Raw genomic sequence first — 19,202 nt, 5'->3', positions numbered from 1 at the left:
AAAACACAATAGTAAATCCAAAAACACTACGGCAAATTAAAAAACACAACGGCAAAATATAAACCACAACAGCAAATCAAAAACATTACGGCAAATCACAAAGCAATACAGTAAAACAAAAAACACAACTGCAAATCAAAAAACACAACGGCAAATCGCAAAACACAACGGCAAATCACAAAGCACAACGGCAAATCACAAAGCACAACAGCAAAATAGAAAATACAACGGCAATTCGAAAAACACAACGGCAAATCAAAAAAAACCCACGGCAAATTACAAAACACAACAGCGAAACAGAAACCAAAACTTTTGTTTGATTTGTTGTTGTGTTGTCCTATTTGTCGTTGTGATTTGCACTTCATGGCCACGGTAAATTTACACTCTTCTATGTTGTAGATCTCTGTGTGGTTGGTAAGCTCGCTCTCTGTTCCATTGCTTCCATGCTGGCCTATCAATGAACAGGGAAACAGGGTAATTGCATGAAGAAGCTCTAATAAGGTGGATTGAATTAGCTTTGCCCTCACTAAAATGAATTAAAGTGGCAGTCATGACAGACTCCCAAACTGACTCATTATACCTGCTCAGCCAAATATGTCATAATATACCATTTTATTATAGAGATACTGACACTCTAGTCCTTGATAAGAAATACTTGAATGAATAATTTCCATGATATGGATGAAAACAGAAGGTAACCCTCAGTCCTGACAACTATCACAACTAAAATTGTGTACATTTTAAAGTTAAATCCATCAATCTGGTGAACTTTGATAGCAATTTAGGATTTTGCTCTTGGAAACAACTGTGTGCTGTAGCTTTTACAACCTATATATGTCTTGTATGCATAGCTCCAGACTTACTTCTTTTACTAGGAGCGGTGTAGCACCTTAATTACAATTTCCTTAAGTTGACCTGCAACTCAATTATCCCCATTTTCGACTATTTTAACAGTATTACTGATAAATGCTTTGGTAATGAATAGTTTCATTTTAAGTTCACAATGTGACAATTTAATTGAGTTGAATGAGAAAAAAGGGTCAATGGTTATTTTTGCCATTTTTGAGTGAGTGGGACGTTAGCGGGGATTTAATGCGAAAAAGAAAATATGATTGATTTTTTTTTTTTCTGGCCAATTCATTTTCCCCAATGACCACTTTTTACCTGCCATGCAGTAGCTTCCCATAGGTTTTCATGTAAAAAGGCCTTCTAAATAAGTGAAATTATAATATTTATGATATTATAACCCCTCCGTGAGCGCACCGGCACAGATCCGTCAAGCCGACAAGGCTGCAGACGGTGAAAGCGATAAAAGAGCTCACTGTTCCGGTTGGTTAAACCACACCAGGGAAGGCCCGGAGGCCGACCACGGGTGCAGGAGAACACGGAAGGGCGAGTCCGTAGACCCGTACGCACATGTAATCCGGACCCCCGCAGTTGACTCATCACTCCCGGACTCTTCCCCATCTCACACACATTAGTCTTCACTGGCGGAGTGCGGAATCCCTCCCTCGTATTTTGAGTAGTTGTAAAAAATACTTGCAAAGTACAAAATGCGACCATTTTGGTAATTTGGTGTGAATCCAACTTTAAAGATCTTTTATTTTGCTATGTTAATTGTAAACATATTTTAGGTTTATGAGTCTATGGTGCAACAAATTAGACAGTGGCGGACTGCCACAGTCTCGTCAATGTATCGGAAACGCTGGTGTTTTTCCATAAACATGTGCTGGCTCGGCTCCTCTGCATAGCGAGGCAGGGGTTTGCTTTTCCATTACAGCAGGGCTACCTGGTTGTGGTTGTGCTCTCAACTGATGATGCGCCGCCCTGAGTTGATGACGTATAAAGCCACTGCCCACTCTTGCTTTTTTACTTTTGCTTTGTGCAACAGTAGTTCAAATATTGAGGAAATAAATAACTATATTTATTTTGCTGCACTTGCAGAAATAGGTTTAAAACAAAACAGAAACATTACCTGTAAAAAAAGATACTGTATACAAATGCACATATATTTTGTAGTGAGGTTTGATTAGAAAGTATGCTTCCTGCTGTGGTCCCATTTTGGCATTGCACAGTGATAGATTGAATACTAAATTATTCAAATACATCCATTTAAATTTTTCCCTAAGTTACCTCAAACTTGGTGTTTGTAGGGTATTTGGGTTTGATGAAGCTGAACAATATCAGGTCTTGTGCTGAGTCATAGTAATAAGAATAAATGCCTAATTGTAGTCACGAGTCAGAGCTCTGTTCAGTTTAACATTGCCAATTGATTATCTAAAATATATAGATAAAAGATTATTTTTAATATCCCATTCAGCCTGGATGTGTCCCAGGGAAAACCTCAGTTCGTCTCAAACGCATCCTCTATTGTCCCTGGGATGATGGTATGCCGTTGGCCTCAAGCACTGAAGTAACTTCACATACAAGTAGTGTTTGATAAATTAATCGGTGTTTGGTCTTGCCAGCGTTACTTTGGCTCAGATTTAAATATTTTATCCAACAACATGGATTTGGATGGATGAGGAGGCCAACAAGTCAGTTTGTTGACAGCAGATATTAGAGAGAAGAGTTTCCGCGCACCTATGAAGGTTGAGGTGGATGGCGATGACTACATGGCTTTCCGAGTAGTGCCTTGCAGCAGGGTTACAGGGCAGGACAGAGAGAGCCTTCGTCCAGATGTCTGTTGGCGTTGGGGAGGTTACAGCACTGCCTCCTGCCATGAGAAAAAAAACCACTAATTGCCCATTGGCCCCGGGTTGGAGATGTGCAGCTGGGGACATGCGGCTAAATATAGCACTGTTTGTTCCCATGAATGGCGGGGCACACAGCACCATAGCATTAGTATTCAGCACTAAACCATGGCATGGGCAAAAAAGGTCATCTTTTGACCATGGCCACAAATGTCAGGGTAGGGTACAAAGCGACGCCAACACAGGGTGGGTGAACTGCAAGCTGCACCTCAGACTACACCCCCATGTTGACCAACCTACTGAGCACTTGCAGGGAAATGTCTCATGGAAACAGCCAAGCAAGTGTCATGACATCCTGTGTTTTGTTTGTAGCCCAGCAGAATCCATACTTGTTCCATGAAGTCTTTACCTCCATGCAGCGATGGCCCTCCATGCTTTAGTCGAGTTACAACTCTCCCTCTATGACACAAAGGCAGCAGCATCTGGTTCCACCTGACTGGAGCCATGAATAATTTAATAGGGGGCATTAATATTTCCAGCCAGCTCCACTAGCTTGGCAATAACAAGCAGTTTAGGTAGTGCTATCAGCGTTGCTGGCTAAGTGGTTGAACATGGAGAGAGGATGTTATTTTACCTTGTTGGCATCTTATAGTTGTGTGGGTTTGTAAGTATCTGGTTGAACGAGTGTGTGAGAGTTGTTCTTCATTGATACACCTGGTCAACATGTTGCTTGCAGATTTTCGAATGTGGGTAAACAGAGCTGTGTGAAACATCTGGGTGACTGGGGTAATGCCAATCAGTTGATGTCTTGTGACTTGTGCAGATTATGAAGCACAACTCATCAGCACATCAGATTTTGCAGCTAATCATTATATAAATATTCTTGTTTTAACATGTTCATCATGTGTGATTTTGAATTTCATAGGACTACCTTTATTTTCTTTGAATTGAAAGTGTAGTGCAAAGCTGTTTTCAATCGGTGCTCAAAGCAGCAAGGACGACAGGTAGTCTAGTCAGTACTTACTTTATTCCTTCTTTTGTCAAACTGTGATGATCAATGAATGGGGAATACACTCTGTTTGCACTGCACGAGTATAGCTCTTAGCTGTTTTTCCACTAAGATCACCTACTGGCTCTGAGTGTCCTCTCAACCACACTCAACAGACAAGAATGCTTGCAAATTTCGCCACTAGGGGAACTCAGCAGCAGTTGGTGACAATAAGTTGTCAAAAAATTCCAAAATAAACTATTGTGCAAAGCTATTATTATAATTGCTGCTATTTGAATGAAATACTTTAACTGACTGCAGCTTTTGTGTTCTTGTCTGTGTGCCCCCCCCCCCCCGAACACACACACACACACACACAAACACACACACACACGCACACACACACACACACACACACACAGCTAAGAAACAAAGTTTCGTCCCATCATCCTCCAGATGTGCCGAGTTTGGATAGCTTTCATCTTCTAGAGGACAGCAGCAGAGCTCTGAGACCTAGCCCGGAGACACTGAGTGACCAAAGACTAAAGCAGACGGTACTGGTGAGTTCTCTATGTGAATGGGAGATAAATGCTTGTTGATGCTGGACTAGGCATGGGCCATTAGGGGCAGGTGCAGACTGCTGTGGAGGCATGTGCTTTCAGCAGTTGTCTGGCTTTACTGGTCTTCTCCCTGCTTTGGATTGTGAACTTGTGAACCGTGAGTTATCTTCCCTCCAGTTGTTGGTTAAATTTTGAAATAGCTGTGCTTGCCTCTGCTCTTAGAATCATTGTCGGGATTAATTGGGGTCAAACTGGCAGTTTTCTCAGTATTTCATGATCACTGACCATGTCAGGGAAAACACAGAGGACTGCCTCTTAACTTGGCCTGTTCATTCACCTAATCAATGTCCGTGGAGGCGACATTAAACCATCTGGATTTGCCATTTAAACTTTATTTATTTGTCAGTGATACTGGCCAATTCATTTTTGACTATGAAGCATTATTTTCTTGTATTGTATAGAGTGAGTTGAAGTGGTGACAGGAACTATGTACTATGTTTATACAGGCAAAAACATATAGGCCTTGATGGCTGCTCATCCAGGCTGGATTACCAACGATGGTAAATGGATTTGCATTTATATCACAATTTTCTTGATGTCTACTCAAAGTCAGCTTAACACTTCAGATCACATTCACCCATTTGCACACATACATTTGCTTGTTCTGTACAACACACACGTGCGCTAATGATCAATCATCCGGGGCGATTTGGAATTCAGTATCCTGCCCAAGAAGGCAGGACATTGACATGTGGACCACAAGAGCCGGGGTTCGAGCCACCAACCCTCCAATTAGTGGAAGACCTGCTCTACTTCCGGATCCACCGCTGCCCCTTCATCCCCATGGACCCCAAAAGTCCCAGGTTCACTATATGTTAAATTGGGTCTTTTCACCACCATGTACAAAATAAGCTGAATTTATAAGGATCCTGAAGGTAGCTTTTGTATTTTTTACCTACAGTAATCTCCCCCCGGACCCAGCTGTTGTTTGTTGTACATCTGACATATTCCTGAATGAGTCAGTATAATCAAATGATCACAAAGTAACTTGAAGAAGGAGGTTGGAAGGTGGCCAATGGACCTTAAAGGGGCATTTAGCAATTCTAGAGCAAAACACGTTTTGTAAAAATCTAGCTGCCGGTTCTGTGTGTGCACCAAAATAATATCCAGGTTTTTGGCTCAGCCCTGGCCCCTGGCTCTGTAAATCGAAAACAAAACAAATGGTGCAAGCTGTACCAACAACACTGCGAGTGCAGTTTGTAAACATCACTTGTCGACACCTTAAGACACCTGCTAGTGGGTGGCGTTACAACGCCATGGTTTTGGCCTAGTGGTTAGTGCGTTGGTCTCCCACACCCGAAGGCTGGATCAGGAAAATCACAACAACAACAAAGAGAGAAACAAGCACTCTCCGAAATCGCTTACTGACCCTTTAAGGAGTTCAATCTGACCCTGCTGCTTATCAGATCACAAATCTGTTGTTTTGAGTCAATAGTTCATTACTTTCCAAAAATATACAGTATGAAATACAATAAGATACACCAATCTAACAGTATTGGTTCCCTGAATTCTATCACGCAGTGTGAATTGCTCCGAGGTCACATGATGATGTTTGAATGTGGCGTGATGTTTTAAGTATCTGGCTTAAAATTGTACCTGTTCACTGCGATTTCCTGTGGAGTGAGAAGACCCAGTAGCCATGCTGTTGGAAATGCTGTGGAGAGTAAACAACAGGTTTCCAGAGCGAAGCTGGCATCGTCTTCCTCAGGCTTCCTCACAGGTGATCTCACAGTGGAGGCTGCTTGTAATTCCCCCGGCTTCCCCTGACGTCTGTGATTCAATATGAATGAGCTGCATCGATTAGACCTCAGTGTGTTGCTTGCACAAAGGGGGATAGTCGTGTGTGTGTGTCTGTGTGTGTTTGTTTGTGCATGCGTTTGCTTGTGTTTGAGGGGGGCGGGGGGGGGGGCTGCTGGCCCTCTCTCCTGTCTCGTCAGCACTTACCAGACTGTTGTTTTTGCAGAATGCTATGTTACGAGTGACATTTCTCTGAACCTTAAACTGAAGCTTTCTTATAAGCAGCCTCTATGTGTTAGAGATCAGCGAATGTAACTGACATGTCCTACTGGCATGAAAAGGGACATGAACCTGCTAACGTGATGCTAACAAAGATGTCGTCTATATGAAATGTCTCTGTCCACGTTTTCTGGTTTCAGTTTGGATACCTGCATCAACAGGATTTAAAAAAATGTTCTTCTGCTTGTGACAGGGCTTGTTAATTAGCATATAAATATTTATTAAGGGCTCATCTGACATTACAATGTGCAACAGCATTTTAAATCAAGTCAATGTGAATAATAACATGTTGGTAGCAAGTAGGTCGGAAAGGAATTGGTTAATCTGTCAAACTCCCTAAAGATCTCGCATTAATTCCCTGTAAAGGACGTTTAAGTCTGCATTTGCCTTCATATGCTTTTGATATTTAAGACAGTGTTTGGTGTGAAATATTTACTTGGCAGTTGTCGCCTTCTTTCAGTCTTATTCCGCAGTATCTTCTTATAATTCTAACATCTTTTAGCTGAGATCTGGTCACACAAGAGCTTCTCCTGCATACTGTACCTGCGGTAATTGCTGTTGATTTGAGTGCTTTCGAAGTCAATGTGCGTCCTATCATGTCATTAAGCTGCAGTTTTTCACTCTTCAGTCAACAGATAAATGGACTGGGGGGAACAGGGGTGTTGGTGATGGGGTGGGTGGGATGGAGTTGGTGTTCTTTGTTCTTTGTTCCCTCAAGTGGAAAAACAGCTGATTATGAATCCTGAAGGACTGACATAGTAGTAATTATCAATACTGTTCGGCCCTACTTGAGGGAGAATGAAAAATTGACAAAGCATGGGCCACATCTTCTACAACCACCATTAACCTGCAGCTCTTTTATCTTATGATGGAGATGCAATCAACAAACTGCACCGTGGTGAAGGCTGTTACATCTCTCTGTCTTACTGTGTGTGTTCTCTGGTAAGCAATCTTGATAAAAGGGACCTTTTTTCTAACTTTGCCCTAAAGATTTTTTTCAAACCTTTGCTCGCAGAAGGGTTAGGGTGTGCGGAATAGGGATTTTCATCGATTTTCAGTTATAATTTTCTCTCTGCAGAAGTTGACATTTACATTAGGTTTTCCTCTGTTTAGGACTTTTTAGTGTATATCTGCAGGAGTTTTCAAGATCAATGACAGTGGCAAAAGAAAGAAGCAGTTCTGTGTTAGCTACCTACCTATAAATTATGTATACACTTTTGGAAAATGCAGTCATAGGAATAAAATTCTCGATATAACATACAGCACTTTGTATTTTGGGGCATTTTCTTGCTTCTACTGTCCTCAGTCATCCAAACCAGCCTAACAGAAATTTGCAACCAATCTACGAGCTGGTTTTGTATACTACACTTTTCTCTAAAATCTGGTGATGAAGATATTTATTTTTACATGATCAGTCTGTCCTCGTCAATGTTTTCTTCCTGCTCTACAGAGTTGAACTTCTGAGGAAAACTGGCTGGCTTTCCATAGTGGCAAAGATATAAAAATGGGCACATCCATCAAAGACTGATCAGAATGAGTGTTTGAGTATTTTGCAGCACTCAGCGCCTGAGAGATGTGAGTTGCATGAACAGATGTGCTGTTTAAAGTGGAGAAGATTTCCTGATTTACTGCCCAGCGTGGCAATGTTATGGTTTAGACAAGTTCTCGCAGTATCCATGCAAAAGATTATTTCTCTGTAAGTTTTTCTTCCTCCGCTCTGATTTTCCCACCTGCATTTTGTTAAGCTGAGGATGTGACCCGGTACCCATCTGTCAAGTGGGAGTGTCTCATTGTCGTAGCTGAAATGGCAACGGGCAAGACTTATTAGGGATTTGAATACTATCTCACTGTTAACTCCTGCCCTTGTAACTATTAATGTCTGGGTGCAGTCCTACAGTGAGACCTACAGATTCATTCCGTCTGCGCTCAGTTTGATGGTCAATTGAATCACCAGGCCTCAGCACATTAGAGGTCTGTTCATAAATATGCATCACCCAGATGGCAGCAATCACAGTCACTTCTCAGTATTGATATCATAGATTGTGGTTACCAATCATGTTCTTGTAAACAGACAGAACTAAAAATAATCTCTGGTGTCATCTTAATGTCTCATGCACTCTCTCTTACACTATGGTCAATACCAAATGTGTCATCCGTTCATTTTTATTCATATTCAGGAAACATAATCGTCACACAGAGAGGGCAGAATCCATCTCCTTCTCGCTATGAGCACACGGTGCGAACCACAGAGCCACAAGATTTACTTAGCCTGCTTCACCATGAACTGCGTTACACTGATTAGTGTTACCGTACAACTCTCGGCAACACAGGCTGAATTTTTTGTTTGGTATGGGACAGGATGACAGGATGAGACAAACAGATGTAAAGTGTAGATTTGTGGTTTTTTCATTTATTTCTGCATATGAGCATCATATTCCTTGTTTGTTTGTCTGTGTGTCGGCTTGTGCATGTATTAATGTGGGAGGCCCCTGCGCTGGGGGCCAACCTCATGTTTACATCACTTGTAATGAAATTAGAGCCGCATGGCGCCCACTCTACAGGCCTCCACTGATCCTCTAATTCAATTACCCCCCTTATTAACGCTCAGATGGTGCTGGCTGACCCAGGACCGCACACTGCTTTTGCTACACACCATTCGCTCAGCAGCCCTCTCTGCTTCTCCTATGGACTGACAAGTTATCAATCATTGCTTTACTAATGCATAGGTTTACAGTAGTGAAATAGTTTACATGTCTAACATTGTGAAGCATGTGTGAGAATCTACAGAAAGACTGGAGAATATTTTCGCTATTGCTTTTGTGTGTGCGGCGAAAAAAAAAAATCGAAAAAGAAAACAAATGGTGCAGGCTGTACCAACAACGCTGCGAGTGCAGTTTGTAAACATCACACAGAAACGTGCTAGCGAATCTCTGCAACTCTGCAGTTTTGGTAGTGGTTGGTGCGTTGGACTCCCATACCAGAGGTTGTGGGTTCGCGGCCCAGGCAGAGCAGCAAAATCACGACAACAACAAAGAGAGAAACAAGCTTTCTCCAAAATCGCTTACTGCCCCCTTAAGTTCTGTATTCAGGCATCCAGTTAGGTTCATTCTTAGTAGCTTTCTACCAGATGTTCCACAGGTGATATATTTACCTCATGATCATGATATTGAAACCTTGCACCTTGTACACTTGACAGTGGACATCAAAATGTGGCCTCCTCAAAGGGGTTTCAAACTGACATTATTGTGCAATACCACCATAAGTCATCTTTTATGGCCTTTAAGCTTTTAAGAGCTTTCACATATTTTTTATCATAGACACTTCTGACCATCTTAACATTCCTTCGTGCCTCCTCCTTCATTACATGCACAACAAAGCCAAAGTTTTGAAAAAAAGAAAATGCTATATGGGCCAAGTTTGTTTGAATTTTCCCTCTTTCAACCCTGCTGGGGTTTTCCCACCATTCATTCTTACCCAGACATTTAAAGCTTTTATTTAAACTTTTCTTTTTTATATATTAATATTTTGTGTACTTTGATTAATTTACTTAGGTAAATGGTTCTTATACTATAAATTATTTTGTGTACTTGTTTGGGATCTAAACTTACAGGTTACATATACTTTACACATGAAGAATTAAAAATCTAATAAGCCAGCATTAGATTCTGTAAACTTGTGGTGCTACCAGACCCAATAACATTGTATCAGCTAATACCCTGGGTGTAATTAATTCAGCAAGAATGCATTTTATTTCAAGTGAATTCCACATTTCATTTGCAAGATGAAAAAAAAAAAGTTGTCATGCATTTGCTTTTAAATTGTCTTAGATATCTGACAGTACTGAGGTGAGATGTTGAGTCTGTCTGTCCTCTACCATGTTTTCCCTCCTACTCTTTTCGCTTTTTTTTCCAAATGACTGTTTTATTTTACCTATGTAAATGGTTAATATGCTGCATGTTATCTTAAAAACAAGACATTGGGCAATCTGTGCAATTGTGCAATTTAATTCAAAAGCTGTAGGCAAGGCCTTGACTGTCTTAGTTTCTGACTGAGAAGCCTTGAATGTAAACTGCAAGACTGTGTTGCTATTGGAACAAGGCCCATCGCCTCTCTGCTGTAACAGGTCTGCAAGGAGCTGGCGGGATGTACGGCATGATTTAACACACAGGGTGTCTGGTGCCAGCACGCACACTGACAAGGGCAAACACACACGCACACACACACACACACACACACACACAAACATGCGTACACATAACTGTATGTAGTCAATGGTTGGGCCTTTACGTCGCCAGATAAGAGACAGTTATGATTCTGCGATAAGGTTTATCACAGCTATATCTGCAATAGCAGAGATGGAGAGAGAGTCCTTTTCAGTCTCCTCCAGGGTCAGGTGTTTCTATGTGTGCTGAAACCAGTCACCTTCATCTACAGCCTGGCCTGTCATGATAGCCGTGGACTTAAGCATGACTCCACTCTCCTTGTATTCATGTAGCAGCGGCTTATCCTGAAGGGGGAAAAAAATGCTGTTTTGAGATAACATGCCGTTACAGTAATGGTAAATAAACCCTGTAATATAAACATATACGTTGCCCTGATAGAATCCTATGATGCTGATCTGGAAGGGACTACATTAAAATAGCAGCTGAAACATTGCTTCATATCACAGATTAAAATGCTGGGGGAAGTGTCGGAAGTTAAGCCGGTTAATGGGTTTATCACAGGTTTGCAGAATCCCCTATCTTTTGACCCGCTTGAGTGCATGCCTGATACAATGAGGCTAAATCATCTCATGCCCATATTCAGGATTTCAAAGCTAAATCTCTGCCAAGTTTCTTAATCTCTAGCCACTGCATTGGGCTTATTAAAATTTCAATCTGCTACGGGCTCCCTTTCTCGCCTCACAGGATGAATGTGCCCTTTTAATAATGTAACCGGTTTTAACAAGATGTAAAATGTTCATCTAACTTTCATAAGCCCTGTTAGCAAAGTGACAAATTCATTTGATGGCAGGAATCACTTTGGCAGTCCTTCAGTTTTTGAAATGAGAACGCAGTCAGTTTATTAGTATTTTTTATTTATTTAATTTTTTTCTTTCAGTGCAGCTCTGTTGAGACTGGAGAGTTATGCCTAGGTTTACAGCCGCCTGCAGGGAAGGCTGAGCATGTTGCTGTGTCACCCGCCCCGGTAGCCCTGAAATAGAGGCCAGTCACGATGGGGGAGTTTTAGATTGGCCTTCTGGTAACTGATAGTGCTCCACTGAACACTCCCCTTCTCCTTTGCCTCATCTATAATCTACATGAGTTACAATGGGCTAAACCCTGAAAACATGACCTTTCCAGATGCGGCCACGGCATCTGCCACTTGATGACTTTTATAATCCATTCATGGCTAATGAGCTCTCGCTGTTTTTAACATCTTTAATACAGAATGTGGCTCAGTGACATTAGTTGATCTGGGGCAGGGTCAAGGTGGCGTGAATGCAAAAGTCTCCGGCTGATTCAGTTGAGTGTGTGTGTGCTTCTCCCTCTCAGGCGTTGTTGGAGTAATGTGACCTTCATAGGCAGATAAAAATATGTAGCACGTGTGCATTGATTTTTGGCCTGGCCACTGGTATCTATGGACTCAGTCAGTGCATAAATATTGATACTCTAAAGAAAGACCTGACTTTGTATATCTGTGTTTGTTTGCACTCTCATGTGTCTAACAACTAAAATAAGAGATAGTATGAAAAGATGCCTGATATGAAATAATAATTGGTAGCACATGTGTATTGGTTACTTAAATCTGCCTGTGACCCAGCAGCAGCCTAATAACTCCATTCCCATGTGGGGGCTAATTACAATGCCATTCATTGAAGTCCCCAAGCTGCACAGTCAAATAAAAGAGCCTTTTAAAGGGGCAGTTCATCCCTGAAAACAATAGAAAAAAGATTTTTTTACTTTAATCCAGAGTGCTGATTATGTTTTTAGCCATTATAGCAGTCTGCGTCAATGGATGGCAATGTTGGTCCTGACTGAAATGTCTCAACAAGAATGGATGTAGATGCAAGTCTCAACAACTGTCTGGAGGACTGTCATGAAATTTTATTTAGACATTCATCTTCCGTACTTTTTTCATCTAGTACCATCAACAGGTTAAAATGTTCTTTTGTTCCGTTTACGACAAATACTCGCAATACTTCAGGTATACTCAAGTGGCAACCAACCGCGATGTCACCCGTTGGTTTGTGAGCTGCCTTGTTAAAGCCTTGAGTTCTGCATTTGGCCAGCGTCTTGTTGTTGTTTTTTGCAACGGGATGTAGAATTGGGGATGGGTCTTTGCAACCATGCACAAATATATATGGTGCTTTATCTTCTATTTTACTCTAAATGAGACCACAATTTACTAAATGAACATCATGCTGTATTGAAGAAGACTTAAAACTAGAGATTGAGACCATAAAATCCTCAGGAAAATGTTGACTGGTGTTATAAATCAAGTGAGATAGTCTCTTTCTCACAGACCTCTATAGAAACTATTCTTTTTGTAACCAGTGAGTCCCCCTCTGCTGGTGATACCAGAGAATACAGGCTTCGGGCACTTAAGCATTGGCTTTCAATTTTTGTAGCTGGTGACTATACGTCTATTTTTATATACAGTCTATGCTTGTGCTTTGTGATTAATAGAAAATGAGAACTCAGTCTTTGCTGAGACTGTGCCTAGCTTTTCAGCAGCAGCACTACAAACATGGCTCCGCTGTTCTCTTCTTCACTGTCATAGCTGTATGCTGAATCCACTTTGACCCAGACTGTTTTAATCCATTCGTTCCAAATTAAAATAGCATTTTGTTTCCTTCATCAGATATTTGATAATTAAGATTGACTTTGATAAAGAGAGGTCTCACCTGGAATCAAACCGGTAATGTTGTAGTTGTGTGTCTTAATCGATAGGCCTCCAGGAGGCCCCTATCCATCCGTTTAAGTTAGGTGTGATATACTAAGATTTACATTATGGCTCCAACAATACAATGCACTCAGTGGTATTTGTTTTGTGCTCTAAACACTGTTTCCTATTATTTGTTCTTTTATTCTATAAATAGGCAGATTTTTTGAGCATGTTACAGTTTTTGTTTTGAAATCTTGTTGTATGTAAATCACGAGGATGTGATTGTGCTCAGTCTAGTGACCCTTAATTAGACTGGTGCCTGGGTGGAATTAAAAGCCACTGATGGCTGCCAGCAGTCTGCAGACAGAGAAGCTGACTGATAAGCCCCTCACTCACAGCATCAGAAGAGTTTCTATGAGATTTTTACTATCTGGAGAGTTGTTACTGTTTGCCGCTATAACCCCTCTATTGCTTCCTTTAATTGCTCCTTTGTCTCAGTCAGGAAATGCTTGTTCAACAAAGCGTTTTGTTCAGTGGTTAGGCTTTTTTTTTTTATCTCAGAGCCTCCTGCCTCTTACTGCATTTGAGATGCTGTCCTCTGTGAGGTTTTGTTCTTAGTATGTACTTTGGGATGAGTGTGTGGGGCAAGTGGCCCTGACAGGCCGACTTGGGATGACTCACACTGCTGACATGACTTTTTGTCCATTGAGTTCTCCACAAAAGGGTTGTTTTCTGGGTCATTTGCTTAGATTGCATCTTTGCCCCTCTCTCCTTCCTTTCTCATTCTCAGTTTCTTTTTTTTTCAGTCTGTGTCTTAGGTATCACAGGTTTCCAGTGAAAAGAGAGCCAGCTTGTGAAAGCCCTGTGTTTTTGATGATTACAGGAAAATTCTTCATCAACATTCAATGTATTAAAAAAAGAAGAATCGAAAAGTGAAAAAAGATAACAAGGAGTCAGTCAACCACCCAGAGCTACATCTGAATGAACTTGGCAACTTAAAGCGCGTAAGAAACAGAATATCAAAGTTTCAGTCCCTCAGAGAGTAACAGAAAGAAGTGTCCAAAGAAGCTTTTTTTAAAACATTGATGAAAACAGATAGTCCTTTACCTTTGTAGTTGTTATGCTTGCCTAAAATTCATATTAATTTACTATGTCAAACACTCTTTCTTATCAGCTAGCCTGTAATGGTGCATTATTTGAGCAACTGGAGAGCTGGCAGCATGCAGTAATTTAATCCGCAGGCTTGGATAGCAGCAAGGACTTCAGCTGAACTTGTGGATCAGGTTGCAGACCTGTGCTGCACTTCATCGGACTTCTACGAAGAGAAGTCATTTTATCTTGCCACCTCTGCTGCAGTCTGGACAGACTTGTTGAGACTGAAACTTACCATTTGTGACCAGCTGCTTGTCTGGATATGAGGGAATTAGTCTTCAAGGCTTGCTCCGTCTCTGTGTGGGAGAGGGTAAGACCAGGCCCCTGAAAGTGCTCTGTCAAAAGTAACCTTTGTATATTTTGCGTGAAAACATTTCGGGAGGTCGTGGGAATGTTGAGAAAATTGGATTGAATTGCGCTGCTGTTACAGAAAAATACTTTTTTTCTATTTAAGTCAAAGTACTCTTTAGAATGTAATATTTCCTAGATTACAAGTGCTTATGTATCCAATTTGTCTCTTCAAATTTGGTTTGGTTAATTGAGTCAATTTTGTGTAAACTGTTTACTGTAGAAAATTTCGATTTTAACGTGATTTAGTGTCATTCCACCGTGCTTTTAACATAAAGGCTTTTAATATAATTTACTTTCCATATATTTATATTTATATTCTGTTATTTTAAAAAACGTTGTTCCAACTTTGAAATTACAAACAAATTGAGCGAAAGCCCAGATTTCCACCAGCACTTAAACGCAGCATACATTTGTGAATCTTTTTGGAGCGGAATGCGGAAAAAGAGTCTACAAACTCCACACGCATGTGTTAGCTGATCCCTGCGTATCTGTCGATCCGTGCACATGCATTTAACAATCTGCAAATGAATACAAAGAATGTCACAAATATTTTTAGACATTCGTACCCCCAGGGAGCTATTTGAAAGCCAACATTAATACATCTGTGAAGTTGAGGTAAAAAAATCTGAACCTAAGATTTTGATATATATTGAGATTGTGTCATGTGCATCTGTAAAACAGTTTTACGTGTGAAAAAATTGCTTCGTGTTCGCATTTGTGAGTTCCCAAAGTGTAAAGCCAATTTACACTGTAAATTGTTGATTATTTTCTGCCATTCAGCTAATCAATCAACTTATTGTCAGCTTTAAAAAATATAATTTTAAGATGTCATTTACTTAATTTGTTCTGAAGAGGATTTTACACTCATTTCACCATTTCACACCTTGTGAGCTACAGTGATGCGTGCAGGGCTGTTCTCCTTACAAAAACACGACCTCAATGGTAAGAGGTAGGCTTTGGACCGACACATTAGTATTTATTTGATGCTCCGATCAGTGAGGAGGTTTCATCGGGGCTGTTCAGCTGAGCTGCTGTTGCATAACACGGAGACTACGTATGCATTTACCAGCTTGGAGACTTTTACCTGCCGTTATCTGATATTGGTGGTAGATTTGAGCCCTGATAAAGACGAAGGGTGTTTGGTATTTCCTTGCTATATTGCTGCCATAAGCACTGTCTCCGACTTAAAGAATGCCTCTCCCCTGTTTCCCTGTCTCTGCACTGATGATGACTCACACTCCAACACACCCTGCAGAGACAGAGAGAGAGCGAAAGAGAGAGACAGAAGAGATGTGCTCTTTTATATGGCTCTAATACACACAATACCTCTTCATGTGTCCTGCTTTACCTTACTCTGTTACTGTCTGTTTACAGAAATACCTGTACTCATCAGTATTCCTTATGGTTCCCTGCAGAGTGGAAATGCAGCTGGAGTTGTTGCACTGCTTAACCCTTGAGTGCATTTTTGCATTTATTTGGGCAACCAGTTCTCTTATTTGCACCCAAGAGGCCACAGGTGTGCGTTTACATTCATCAGATGAAGCTAATACCTCTAAAAAAGTGAGGCCAAATCCTGAATCACAAAAAGCACCAATTTGAGTTGAGTGTCAGATCAAAGAATTGGCCAAAACGCTGCATCCATAAAGAGTTGGATGGAGAGGTGCCATTTATAGGTTGTTCTCGTGATCCCCTCACCATAGGCTGCCCTCCAGTAAGCGAGCTAACATTGTGTGACATTTGCAGTGATGCTGAAGTCCAGCCTGCACGTGCTACAGTGCCGTAGGTCTGCTGCCCTCAGGATTTCACTTCTCTGGAAATAGAAAAAGAGCAAAGAGCCCGAGCGTGATTAATGGCCATGTATGTGCAGCGGTAAACACAACGGTCCTGTCTGCTGCCATTTCCTAACGTAAGGCCCCACAGGCTGAGAATTACATAACAGATTTGCATAGACGCTCATGCTGATTCCTAATTGCCTCAGTTTGGGTATTGTGTGTGCGTGTGGCTGCTTGGCCTTATGTGACACACGTGTCAGGTGGGATCACAGTCACGGTGACATGTGTGCAGGTTCCATTTACCATATTAACATATTTGATTTCTCTGGACTTTTCTTTGTAAGAAATGTTTTATCTCTCCCTCCTCGTGCCAGTCTGGATTCCAATGACACTCTTTTTTTTCTGTCTAGAATCTGCTATTTTTAGCCCGCTGTGTCAAAACATGACTGTCTCATCCTGTGTATGTATGTGCTCACCGAAATAACTTCCCTTCCCCAGAAGGCTTGAGTGGTCTCTTCAGCTGCATGTGCTGAAGCCCTGTTTGCTTTGCTTCACGCTGCATGCAGACCCATTACGCAACCCTGTGAATCAGCCGCAGGGCCACCGGGCCAGAATGGCGGCCAGCTACCAATCACTCTCCCTCTCTCCTCTTTCTTTCCTATTTTCATCTCTCTTTGGCTCTCTGTTTTACCCTGAGCACCTCTTTGTTCCTTTCTTAGCTCATGTTCTTCAAGGTAAAGGAGAATGCATGGGGCACTGATTTGTTTGTATACCAAATTACAGCAGCCTGCGTTAAAGGGAGTTGGTTATAGCTGTGGATTGCCGCTGGCATGCAGAGTGGTTCTCTCTCGGTGTACTGGAGTGTGAAGGCAGGTCAGGGAAGGCCAGCAGAAGAAGAGAGGATGATCTGTCCTTTGTTGTCAGTGGGCTTCCTGTGTGCTCTCATCTCATCATGCAAAAGTGGAGGGTTATATTTTCGTAAAGGATATAGTCGGCAATACTCCACTAAATGTTTGATCGACCAGAATGGACAGTGCTCTAAGCATGTTTAACAGAGCCTTGACTGTGCCTTGAATTCATAATATGCCATCTATTGTCAATGATAAAGTGGAAGGTGCAGATCAGTATGATGTCCCATGTTCTACATGTAAAATTAGGTGGGTGAGGTGTTGTACATTATACAAATAGAGCAAAGGCAAGCAAATTGATGGAAGAAGCACAGACAGACAGGTGACAAATTAAAGGGGAAACCAGAAAAAAGTGTCTTGTTATTCAATGCTTATTAATCCTACAAATCTCTGAACTCCACTGGAGACATGATCACCACCATTTTCAAAATCATGTTCCTTCATTTGGTGTTTTGGTGACATATCTGTCCAAAATATCCCACATGTGCCTTACAGTAGAATTGGTAACAGTGAAGGCCTTAGCATATGATTTGCATCTCATTTTCCTACTTATCAAACCATTCTGTGACATCTCATGCTCAATGGATGGGGTTATTGCAATTCCACTTATATCAGATATTGTTTGTTTTAATGTATCACTCATCTGTATTTAGTATTTCAAAGAATAATAACAATTCAAATATACTCCATCACAGGAAAAATTCTGGATTCAAAAGTGAAAGTGCGAAAGTATTAGCAGTAAAATATTGTCAGAAGTAATTTTTTGAAGGAACATTTGAGAATGTTCAAGTATTGATCAAGTTTACCATTGCCACTGAAAACACTGGATACTGATTGTCTGAAATATGTGAATATAAGAAGCTGGATAGTTTAATCAGACAACGGTGTTTGTTAAGCAGTTCTAAATAAATGAGGCAGTATTAAACTGTTGGAAGATGAGGCTCAGCTAAAATGACCTAAAAATGTAAAAAAACTGAATCGCTTCTCAGTGGGAACCATGCAGATGTAATTTTACCTGGCAGATGGCTCTAGCTTTTTATTTATCATGCAGACTACAGTACAGGTGAAGCTACAACCAACAGATGTTAGCTTAGCACAAGGACTGGAGTTGGAAGACAGCTAGCGTGGCTCTGTCCAAAGAAAAAAAAAACAGTTCAGATCGACATTCACCTCTTAAGTTGATTTATTAATACTAATAATCTACATCATAAAAATGACATGCTGTGGTCTGGTAGAGCCAGGATACCTGTTTTCCTCTGTGGTCAGTCTTTGTGCCAATCACGGCCAGCGGGCTGCTAATTGTGGCTTCATATTTAATGGACAGATATATGTGGTATCTGTCTTCTCATCTCAATGTTGGTAAGAAATCAAATAAGGTTATTTCCCACAGACAGTAAGGGTTTAGTCAGAGTAGTATTGTTCACTTAACCATGATCTTTTCTACAATTGGTGAGATGGAAACGATGGAATTTGAAGAGAGAAGTTACAGGCTAAAAACGTTCTATAAATTCACAGCACATTATACTATTAAAGTCCGCTCACTGCGCCGAGTGTCTGCTTTGACATCCCACACTAGCGCAACCTAGGATATGAATGTTTTGCTGAGACACGAAGGTGGTAAATGTGCCTCAGACAGATATTTGGATTTGTTTAGAGTTTTAATTGAATGAAGTGGGAAATAACCTCACATACAGACGGTCCATTTTATTTATTCCCTTTTGTTTTTCTTTTCAACACATGGAAAAAAGACAGTCTATATGATAAAACCATTGACAATAGTGCAATCAGTGCCATTTATGACTACACTGAAACACTTCAAACAATCTGGATTTAAA

The 19,202-nt window shown here is 41.0% G+C and overlaps 1 protein-coding gene across 21 annotated transcripts in view; it reads left to right on the top strand.

Moving 5' to 3' along the window:
- Positions 1–19,202, top strand: part of rimbp2b (RIMS binding protein 2b) — an 89,798-nt gene that overhangs the window by 16,776 nt on the left and 53,820 nt on the right. For 18 of the 21 annotated variants that reach the window (XM_035639524.2, XM_035639527.2, XM_035639523.2 and 15 more), the window contains exon 3: positions 4,104–4,241. The exons of the other annotated variants lie outside the window; for them this stretch is intronic. In XM_035639524.2, the coding sequence (XP_035495417.1) occupies positions 4,104–4,241 (138 nt within the window). The remainder of the gene's footprint in view (positions 1–4,103; positions 4,242–19,202) is intronic. 21 annotated transcript variants of the gene reach the window in all.

The sequence above is a fragment of the Scophthalmus maximus genome, chromosome 19, assembly GCF_022379125.1.
Source record: "Scophthalmus maximus strain ysfricsl-2021 chromosome 19, ASM2237912v1, whole genome shotgun sequence".
Taxonomy (NCBI): Eukaryota; Metazoa; Chordata; class Actinopteri; order Pleuronectiformes; family Scophthalmidae; genus Scophthalmus; species Scophthalmus maximus.
This window is presented reverse-complemented; position numbering and strand designations above follow the sequence as displayed.